Source organism: Triticum aestivum, chromosome 3A (assembly GCF_018294505.1).
Source record: "Triticum aestivum cultivar Chinese Spring chromosome 3A, IWGSC CS RefSeq v2.1, whole genome shotgun sequence".
Lineage (NCBI taxonomy): Eukaryota > Viridiplantae > Streptophyta > Magnoliopsida > Poales > Poaceae > Triticum > Triticum aestivum.
Genome location: NC_057800.1, coordinates 95,429,927 through 95,441,251, shown reverse-complemented (window position 1 = coordinate 95,441,251; position 11,325 = coordinate 95,429,927). Strand labels below are relative to the sequence as shown.

General features: G+C 43.4%; 2 protein-coding genes across 2 annotated transcripts in view; one reads left to right on the top strand and one right to left on the bottom strand.

Moving 5' to 3' along the window:
• LOC123060469 (IAA-alanine resistance protein 1) overlaps positions 1-1,818 on the top strand; it is a 12,423-nt gene extending 10,605 nt beyond the window's left edge. Inside the window, exon 11 of the mRNA XM_044483207.1 lies at positions 1,461-1,818. Coding sequence (XP_044339142.1) covers positions 1,461-1,613 — 153 coding nt within the window. The 3' untranslated portion in view covers positions 1,614-1,818. The remainder of the gene's footprint in view (positions 1-1,460) is intronic.
• Positions 1,819-2,611: 793 nt separating this feature from the next.
• Positions 2,612-3,771, bottom strand: LOC123060470 (uncharacterized). Its single transcript, XM_044483208.1, has 3 exons — positions 3,668-3,771; positions 3,489-3,570; positions 2,612-3,390 (listed from the first exon to the last, which is right to left on the bottom strand). Exons 1-3 carry the CDS (start codon positions 3,671-3,673, stop codon positions 2,972-2,974), a joined length of 507 nt encoding a protein of 168 aa, XP_044339143.1. The 5' UTR covers positions 3,674-3,771; the 3' UTR covers positions 2,612-2,971.
• Positions 3,772-11,325: the final 7,554 nt, after the last annotated feature.

Here is an 11,325-nt window from a genome sequence, read left to right as displayed (position 1 = left end):
GTATGGGTGGAATCGCAAATTTGTAAGAATCAAGTAGTATGTGCGTGTACAACTAGGTGTAGCAACCGGCACGCTTTAGCCATCCGCTATGCACTGGCGCTTCTGGAGGCCTGCACTGAATATGCCCAAACCATCTCAGACGATGTTGGACAAGCTTCTCTTCAATTGGCGCTACCCCAACTCTATCTCGTATATCATCATTCCGGACTAGGTCCTTCCTTGTGTGGCCACACATCCATCTCAACATGTGCATCTCTGTCACACCTAACTGTTGAACATGTCGCCTTTTAGTCGGCCAACACTCAGCGCCATACAACCAGGTGTAGACCTACAAATAATCGGATTTTTTTTACTTGAGAAAATGCAAAAGCCTTGCTTTTCAATGCATTGTAGAAAGAAAAGCTTGTACAAGCCCTAAGGGCAACACTCGGCGGTGATTAGAACATGACGCCTCTACACGCTTGACACCGACATTGTCGGAAGCAACGCCGCGAGGCCCCTTGCACCAGCCATTGCCCATTGCCTGGCTTCTGTCTTGATTGTGTTAAGAAGGCACACCAAGCTTAGTTGGGAAGATGAATGCGATGCATGTGCAAGCGGCATATCATACGAATGAACCTATATATTGCTCCCATGCAACATCCAAGGTTGGAGGAAATAAATTATGTCAAAGTATGTAATACAAGTTGTTGGAGTTGGCTAGTAAGGAGTACAAGTAACTGTTGACATGTGTCAGTGAAATAGGAATACAGAATGTTACATAAATTAATAATGAATACAAACTAATAGTTATAACTTTCTAGCAACCCATAGGAGAGGCCATGCCCAGAACAACAAAGCTTTCTGTCCCAAGCAAGTTGGGGTAGGCTAGAGATGAAACCCAATACAAACCTTTGAGAACCCGTAAGAGAACTGATGTACAGGGCATCATTAGAGAAAACAATCTACAATAAGCGTGGCGAGGAGAGAATGTTTGAGGATCATGTACAGGGGACGCTATCATTTTATTTGTCATGGATTTCTGATACTATCATGTGTAACTTTTTGCAAGCATGTTCATATGAAACATAATGGCCAAAATTTGTTCTGGAGTATGGAGATTTTTTAAAAAGATGCCGCGATAGGAAATTTAGCTGTGCTAATGTGCGGGTCACCATGCTAGGTTTTCTATTAAAGCTGTTTCTACTTTCTACACAACGCAAACCATCTAATGCCTCGTTCATAGATCTTGATAGGATATAATCTTCCTTCTTTTGGGACGCCCAAGTTCCACACACAACCAAATTAGCTTCCATCCATATTACATCATTACTCCCTCTGATCCATAATAAGTGTCGCAGTTCAACCTTAGTTCAAAACTGCAACACTTATTTTGGATCGGATGGAGTAGTTAATATAAGTAATGTTTACTTTGTGTGCTATTATAGCTGATTCGGTACCTGGTATTCATACTTCTACAGGGATTTACTGCTGGTGGTTTTATTTACATTGCTGTTGCCGGAGTTCTCCCACAGATGCACGATCAGAAAACTACGCTAAGCAACTCGATGTGTCAGTTGATTTTCCTGACAATGGGAATGCTGGTCGCTCTTGGCATATCTTTGGTAGAATGATTTGGGCATCCACTTCTCTGTAGCTTTAGCGCTGAGATGCACTTACATTATAGTCTGGTGAAATTTTCAACTACAGCCGAGAATATGATTTCTGTCGATATTGTGGCTCAAAAAAATAGCAGAACTTTGTTGCCGACTAAATTAACTTCACTTGCATCACTAGTATCATCGATAATTTAATATAGGCCTTGTAAACTTTATGCAACCTTGAATCTTGTGATCATAATTAGTGCATCTCAAACAAGCCAGTACCAAGGGGAAAGGGTGGTCAGATGCTCCTACCCATGAACAGTAAAATTCTTAAAAATAGAAAAACGTCAACAACATTCTGTTTTTTTTTTATATTTACATCCAAGCTATGTGCGTGCAAAAATTCGTGGCGTTTGGACACAAAATGTGTGGCAAAAATCTCTTAGGCTTGTCAACTTATGACTCTTCATTAAACTAATATTAGACAAGCTTGACAAAAAAATACTCCTATGTGACAAAATATGACAATCCAATGCATAGAACCAAAACATTTTGGGCCTGGTTCTTTCCCCATGGACCAAATGGTTTGGAAGGCCTGGGCGCCACCGAAAGTGAAGTTTTTTGCTTGGCTTGCGATTCAGGACAGAATTTGGACTGCCGACCGGTTGGCCAAGCGAGGGTGGCCAAATTGCGGTCCTTGTCCATTGTGCAAGGGCGTGCAGGAATGTGGGCCACATCTCCTCTTCAAGTGCCGCTACTCTCTGAGGCTCTGGAGGTTGGTCATTCAGAGATTTGGCATTGATGACATGAGCACGACCTCATGGCACTTGATGGACTCAGTTGAGAGCTGGTGGGTGAGTACATGCGACGTCGGCACTACGGACAGGAAGGCCAAGGCGTCGATTACCATGCTCGTGTCATGGGTAATCTGGAACGAGAGAAACGCAAGAGTATTTCGGCACAAGAGCGCTCCTCCATCAATTCTGCTTAACTCCATTGTGGCCGAAGCAAGCCTTTGGGTCACCGCCGGGGCAAAGAAGTTAAGGTCTTTTATTTTGCGAGAGTAATTGCCATGTCGCGTAAAGGGTGTGTGTTGTAAAGAAAAAACTCTATTCTCTTCTTAATTAATGCATGAGGCAAAGCTTTTGCCTTCATTTAAAAAAAAAACAATTCGCACTCCACGTCTCGCTTTGACATCGTCCAGGCACCCATTTGACTAAGAAATTACAGATCCAACGAGGGCCGGCAAAAATTGGCCCCGATGGATCGCACTACACACACGAACACACGATACAGTGCACTCCCCAACAAAAGAAAAACAAAGAAAAATGAACGCAGTGACAAAAAAAAAAACAGAATCGCCGAACCGAGAGCTACCACTGGTGGCGCTACATGATGGAGCAGCCGGTCGGATCGCCGGTCGTGTACTCGTGGTGGACGACGGTGGCAGGGTACGGCGCCGGCGGGTAGTACTCGTACTCGTACGACGGCTGCTGCTGCTGGCGGTGGTACTGATCGGCGGCCACCGGCAAGTAGCCGGCCGTAGTGTAACTGTTGTACCCCCCATAGGCGGCAGCGTCCCCGCGTTCGCCCGCGCCCGCGGCCTGCGAAGAGTGGTAGCCGGCTCCGGCGGCAGCGTTGGTGGCGCTCGCGTAGCCGCGGCCCGCCTGCAGGGTGCGCAGCTCGACGATGTCGGCGTGGCCCACCTTCCGCCGCAGCCTGCTGGTGAGGTGGTTGGAGTCGACGCCCTCGCCGACCACCCGCAGCAGGTTCCGCCCCTCCCCCGCCAGCGTCACCGACTCCACTCCTGGTCGAATCCGCCACATATGTCAGAACTCAGACGCATTGAGCAATTGCAGAGGAGTCTCGTCAAGAACAGAGGAATTTGTATAGGTTGCTGCGTACCGTCGATTGCCGCCGCGATCTTCATGGCCTTGGAGTGCTGGCCCTTGTCGGAGCTCGCCTGCATCCTGATCACCATCTCCGTCTGCAACAACACCAAGCAGAAATCGATCAAAAATAGACCAATGAAGCAGAATCCACACAAAATTTCGAAAGATATTGCAAGTAAACAGAACCCGTACCCTCATATTGTCGCCGGACTCGATTCTCAGCTGAGTACTGTGTGTTAAGCAATGGACCAGGAGCGGTTTATGGGTGAGCAGCGCGCGTTTGCTCGCCTTATATATTGCAGCAGTGGCAGTAATGTATGCCGTACGGCCAAAGATTCCAGCCAGTCGAGTTTCATGGCAACTACGCGTGCCCCACCTCCGTAGTCCATCCTATTTTTTTTTACCGTGGATTCGTGCCAAAGCATCCAAGTGACCAGCAAACACGGCGTGGCGATTTGTATATTGCGGCTGATCAGATCAGCACGTCACTTAATTCTACTGCCAACAGACTTGCTACGGTCGAAGCCTCGAAGGGCGATAAATCTCGGACGTTGAACGCGGGGGTTCACTGTGGTCGACGGCGGAGACTGGTTTGAGCTACCGACCTGTTGGTTTTTTAATTTTCTTCTAAGACGGGGACCAGTTAGCACTCGACAGTGTAGGTGATACCAAGTGACCAACTTAAACAAATTCCACGGGAAGGTTGGAAGCAGTTGCCACTTTGTCGTTGTAGTCAAACCAAAACTTCATGGACCACCGCTGATGTGCTCCACAAGCCTTCAAAACTTCTTTCTTCTTATGCCGACTAGATGACCCTGTTATGCACAATGGCTTCAAATCCAAACTGGCCGAGATGTGAGGGCAAACATATAAGGGCATTTACATTGCTGACCCGCAAATGAGCATGGCAAATGTCTGTTTCTATGTTCGGACGTGGTCCACATACATGATACGGGAGAGCGCCATTGAAGGCTATTCATGAAATAGTCCGGTTGGGGGATAAAGAGTAGATAGGGGCCATGGATGTAGTGAGATATTATGGTGTGGTGTCCAGATGAGAGGAAAGAGAGATGAGAGGGGAGCATGCATGTGAAGAGAGAAAAGAGACAAGGACTACGCGGGAGGCTTTGTGTTGGTCAAGTGCATGTTCGGACTCCCGCAAAGCCCCTCACGTTTGTTGCTAGGATACCAGAATCCTTACGTCCGAACTGCTAAACGAACATATATGGGCCCTCGTTGAATGTTAAAAGTGGTCCGGACACTGCGGTCTAGATATATAGTGGAGGTTTGAGGGTCCGCTTTGAAGATGCCCTAAAACTATATCTTTGCCAAAAAAATAATATAAAACTACATCTGAAAGGTAGTATTACCAGAAACTTGTAGGCGTATAAAATGGAATCTGATATAGCCTAATCTGAGTGGGATTCTTAGTTTTGTGCGCAAAGTCAACGGTGCACTCTTGGTCTGCCGGCTTGTGGCCCAGTGGGCCGACAATAGTGACACGCCACCACTCTTTGTGCTCCATATATTAGAATAAACAATACCCGATAAATTAGAGGTAGAAAAAGTCCATTTTACTATCCCTTACCCCCCCTAAACAATCCAATACTAGCCAAAAACCGTCCCTGGCTGGTTTACGGTGACTGGGTGCTGACATGGAGATAACATGTCCTAAAGATAGATCAAGACCAATGCATGTGAGACAAGTATGACTCTCGCGACGCCCGCCCCAGCTCCCACCACCGCTGCAACCTCTCCCTCCACCACGTCATCTGCCTTCTCTACCATTTTAGCCAACCATCCTATCCCCACGCACCCTTGGTTCCTCTCACTCCGTAGCGCGATGTTATTGCCTCTTCGAGCCTCATCAATGTGACAGTTCTGCATGAGCCTGGAAGCCAGATCCAGACCCAAGCCACATCATCTACTTTGTCGCCGTACATCCCTGCGCCGTCCCTTGAAACCGAGGTTGCTGACTCGCTTGCCTCCGCATTCATGACCCCCAACCACTGCTTAAAGCCAACCCGCCTCTCCTCAGACATCGCCACCCCATTTGCCACCATTGATGTCACCTGCAACATTGAATAGGGGAGCTCTACTCATGTTGTGCCCTGCACGAGAAGGGATGGGATACCATGGGCTTGAGTCACCGCAGATGGCTGGACACACATTCATGCTGAAAGGATGAGGGTTCGACTGGCTGTGCTGCCAGCTAGGCCTTAGAGAGCCTCCTCGTCTTCGGAAGGAAGACGCGGGGCTCTGTTTCAAGCACCTCTCGCGCCTCCATTCTCCCGTGACTACCACTAAGGATAAAAAGATAGTTTAGTAGTTGTCCCAGTGACGAACTATTGAAAATATGCCCTAGAGGCAACAATATTGTATTATTATATTTCCATGTTTATAATTAAGAGTTTATATTCTATGCTATAGCTGTTGTGATCCTGGAATATGCAATTAAGTGGAAAACTCATATGCATGTGTGGAATGATAAACAGTAAAATCTGATTCCTAGTCTCTCCTCTAAGACTAGCTCAAGGGTTATTTGTGATCATGTTTTCTAGATATTGAGATATCTTAAGTGTAACGATAGCCCCAAAACAACTTTGAGAATATGAAGTTAGAAGAATGATCATATTGAATTGCCCCAAACTCGATTGTTATACTTTGAGATGCTTTCGTCACAAGTTAACATATGCTTTAGTTTCTTAGACCATGAGAGTATCGTACTCACTTCTTACTATACGATGAACTTTGGGGTTGCCCAAACATCATCTGTAATACAGTGATCATAATGACAACTGATAGGTTCATCGAAAAGTTTGACAAGGGGCTAGATAGCTCAAGAGTGGGATTTGCTCCTCCGATGATGGAGAGATATTTTTGGGGCCTGCTCGGTGTGACGACATCCGTCATCGTCTATCCTGACACAGGCAACTAGGTCACGGGGATGCCGGAACATTTCAACGATAAAGAAGAACGAAACCGGTAACGAGGAGACCAGTATAATGAGCATGCGAATGACTCAAGGGGATACTGATATATCTCACCTCGGGTTTTGTAAATTATCACAAAGCAAAGGGAATACACACATGATAACCAAAGTTCACTCGAATATCATTCGTGTACTCATAGCGATCGATGGACGTCCACGGTTCCGCTATCGGTCATTGAACGAAAGGGGTTTTGTTCATGTCTATGTTTTACCGAACCTATAGGGTCACAAGCTTAAGGTAATCATGATCTGCTGAGATATGAGTAATGAGGAAATATTTATGAAATAGTGTCATTAATATTCGAAATAGTTTCGAGAGGAACCAGAAGCGTTTCGCGGTCACTGGAAGAGTTTTGGGCTTTATCGGGTAATACCGGGTATTATCGATAAATAATATACAGGTGGAAAATGTTTTTGGAGATGTTAAATTAATAATAAAAAGCTCTAATAATAGTTAGGAGGCTTTTACATGTAATTAAATATCAACGGGCCTTAAAAGGCCAAGAGGTGGAAAGAGTATTGGGCCCAATAGGGAGGAGCCCCTTTCTTCATGGAGAAGGAAGGGACGAGGCTAAATTGGACGGAGTTCCCCCTCCTTGGCCGGTGCAAGGGGGAAGGGAAACCTTCCTCCCTTGTGGTGCCCCCTCCCCTCCCTCCAACCTGTATATACTAGAGGATTTTGACCTTTGGATATACAAGTTTTTGGAGCCTTCTCTAGTTCTCTAGTTTTAGTTCTAGTTCTAGTTGACCCAATTTGAGCTAGATCTAGATCCTCTCTAATCCTGATAATTAGAAGCTCAGTGTGGTTCTAATATCCCCCTTCTAATTCTTCGGCCACGACAATAATTGGGATACTCTCCGGGGATGACTGTAATTCGAGGAGTTCATGTATTCACCATGTGTTAATGCTTTGTTTCGGTTCTCTATTAAAAGTAGGCCTTGATATCCCTTAGTTTCCTTGTGGACCCCCTGTCACAAGAGGGTTGGATAAAAGATGTCATGCAAGTTCTTATTATAAGCACGTATGACTATATACAGAATACATGCCTACATTGAATTGATGAACTGGAGCTATTGTGTATCGCTCTAGGTTGTGACTGTTATATGATGAATATCATCCAAGACAAATATCCATCACTGACCCAATTCCTACGTTTTCTCATATTGATCTGTGCTAAGTTACTATTGCTGCTGCTGTTACAATCATCACAAACTGCTTCTATTACTGTTCCTGTTACTGCTACTATCAAAACTATCAAATTACTATGCTACTAAAGAATTTGCTGCAGAAATATAATTTCCCAGGTGTGGTTGAATTGACAACTCAACTGCTAAGGCTCATAAATATTCTTTGGCTCCCCTTATGTCAAATCAACAAATTTGGGTGAAATACTACCCTCAAAGACTGTCACGATCCCCTATACTTGTGGGTTATCAAGTCCTTTTTGTAGCGCCGTTGCCGGGAGCATAGCTCTATTTGTTGAGTCACTTGGGAATTATATCTGTTGATCACTATTAAGAATCTGAAAGGCGCTAAGACCAAAATCGTACCCTCTAAGATGAGGGGAGGTAAGGAATTCCAATCACACTCTACACTTGATCCACCTTCTATTTTAAGTAGGCTTGTGACACCACCACCTGTTATTCAATCTAATATGTCGCAAGTAATTCATGATGCTACTTCTTCTATAAATGAAACATATGATGATGCTAGTATTCTACTTGATAAAACTGTGCCACTAGATGAATTTCTTGATGAACAACTTGCAAAAGCTAAAGAACTTGAGAATGCTGAAACTAATGAAAATTATGATTCACCTATTATGCCTAGCTCTCCTACTAGAGTTAATTGAAATGCCTAAGATACTCGAGGGTTATGTTATGGATAGGGAGATAACTAGAGAATTTCTTGCTTGTAGTGATAGAGATGACATTAAGAAATTGCCGAGTAAGCTGAAAGAAAAAAAGCTATGATATAGAAAATGAAATACAATCCTAAATTTGCTACTTCTCCTATCTTTGTTACCGATAAGGATTATGAATTCCCCATGGACCCTGAATTAATTACTTTGGTGGAATTCAATCATTTTCATGGTTATAAAACTGAAACTATTGTGGCACACCTTACTAAATTGCATGACATTGCCACCCTATTTGCTCACGAGGAAAAGATTCGCTACTACTATATTCTTAAGTTGTTTCCTTTCTCATTAAAGGGTGATGCTAAAGCATGGTTTAATACTCTTACTCCTGGTTGTGTGCGTAGTCCCTAGTATATGATATACTACTTCTCTGAAAAATATTTTCCAGCTCATAAAAAACAAGCTGCCTTACAGGAAATATTTAACTTTGTGCAATTTGAAGAAGAGAATCTCCCTCAAGCTTGGGGGAGCCTGCTCCAATTACTTAATGCTTTTCCTGGTCACCCTCTTAAGAAAAATGAAATACTTGATATCTTTTGTAATGGACTGACCAATGCCTCTAGGGACTACCTGTAACATCCCAAATTTTCAATTTGGAATGTTATAAATTAGATCATCATTGCATATCATAATTTATTTGCTTTTAGTTTTGATCCTAGAAATTCTACGCAACTCAAGGACCCACAGAGAGAGTTGGGGATTTCGTTATTTTCATATTTGAGTTTTCTCAAATTTTGAGAATAGGATCATTTGATTTTAATTATTTTATCATCAATTATTTCTATTACAAAAATATGAAAGAGGGAATAAAATGACTTTCCCAAAATAAATAAATATTGAGGATTTAATAATAAAATCAAATAAGATTTTATTTCGGAGTTTTTCGATATTTTATTTGAATTTAGGAAAAATGTGCATTTCAAAATTGCATTTAGGCCCCAAATAAATGTTCACCTTGTGCGTCTTGATTTTAGAAGCCGGGGAAAATTTATCTTGGGATTTTTGGAGTCAGTTTAGTATTTCTTTTATTTGTTTTTTGCACGGAATTAAATTAAAAAAATGCAACCGACCTACGGGCCGTGTCCGACCCGGACACTAGGCCCGTCCAGGCTTTATAAGCCGGGAAGCCCAGCCCGGGACCTCCCCAAACCCTAGCGCGCTGCCCTGCCGCCCTAGCGTCGCCGCGCCGGAGCCCCCCCGCCGCCGCCGGAGCCTCGCCGGAGTTGCCGGGTAGTTTTTTTTAGACACTGTTTTTTTCCAACGGTTTTTCCGACGGTTTTGTTCGTTTTTTGTTTCGGTTTTTTAAATAGGTCGGTTTTTCCGATTTATTTAAATAGCGAGCGTTCGTCCGTTCATTCTAGCGAACGTTCGTCGTTTTTCTTTTCTCGGATTAAATCCGCGATTTTTTTGATCGCGATTCCTGATCCGATTTTCGTTTTAGTATAACTTTTCGCTCGTTTATCGGAATCAGGCGATTCAAGCGCCTGGAGTTTCGTCTCGAAACCCTCTATCCGTTTAACCAACTTAAACAAGTTTTTGCCACTGTAAAAATTGCACTAGATCCAGAATAGTAAACGAAGCCTGTTTCTTTTGCCGTTTGACTTTCGTTGCTTCGTTTGATTTGATTCTTTTTACAAATCGGAGTTCTTAAGTTGAACTTTCTGGTTAGATCTCTTATTTGAGTTTTACCTGTGCATTAGATGAATACTTATTGTATGCTTGTTTGTTTGTCTGCGATAGAATACCCGGAGTGCGCCGCCTGTTACTTCGAATCTCTAGGTTTCGCGGATCATCAGCAATGCAAGTAACACTTTGATCATACCTCCTACTATCCAGTTTTATTGCATTAGATCAATCCTCAAACATTGCATGATTAGGATCTAATTAAATTGTGGAATGGGAAGTAGTTGATGTAGTACCTATTACCTGTTGTATTATCAAACCTTTGGGAGTTACTTCTACGTTTGCCTATTATGCCATGCTATGCTAGTAGACGTGGATTGGTGAGTGATATCCATGACATATGTGAGTTTGTTAATTAATGGTTTATCTAAGGTGGAAACTTAAACACACATCTGGGTGGACTGAGGTACCTGGGTATTCCAGGATTGCCTGTTTTTCTTTATGGACCGCTACCCAGGCCCAAAGGGATCATGAGATTTTTCATACTAGAAACTTCCGTGTGCAGCCACAAGCTATTATGGGCTCTAGCATAGTTGATTAAGTCGTGCGAACTCTTACAGGGTAGACTAGCAGATGTAGGAGAAAGTAGGTGTAACGGTCTATCCATCGTAAGGTGCTAGCGCTTCTGAAAGTCTATGTCTCGGTCATCCGTTTCTCAAACACCGTGTAGTGCAAGAAACCAAACGGAGGCGATCGAGTCTTGTGGGAAAAAATGTGCAAACCTCTGCAGAGTGTATAAACTAATCATGGCTAGCCGTGTCCTCGGTTATGGACATCTTGAGTATCTAGTACTTGGATTATCATGTGAATCTCATCATGTTACTCTAAAATTTAATTTTGATGGGTTTTGTTTAATGATGATGCTTAATTGGGATTGAGAATGCTGTCAACCATTCTCAATGTTTAACAACTACCATGATAGTTAAATAAAATTTATTCCTTTGCAGTAGGGAAAAATTAGCTTTACGCAAAACAGTAACCATAGAGCTTTCCACCAGCCAAATATGCATATAGTATAGCTGTTTCATTCCATTACTCTCTATGTGTTACCTTGCCAGCATATTCCATGTGCTGACCCGTTTTCGGGCTGCAACGTTAATGTTGCAGATTTTTTAGATGACGATTAAGGAGTTTTAGGTCGTGGTTCTATACTCAGTGGTGCCGTTGGAGTTGATGGACTCACTTATCTTCCAAGCCTTCCGCTGTTATCGTTACTAGATGGCCTTAAGCCATATTTATTGTAATAAGTTCTC

Bases quoted from the DNA above. Each gene is read 5' to 3' on its own strand.
- LOC123060470 (XM_044483208.1), bottom strand. The intron at 3,391-3,488 runs GTACGCAGCAAC...GGATTCGACCAG, and splicing joins GATCGCGGCGGCAATCGACG to GAGTGGAGTCGGTGACGCTG.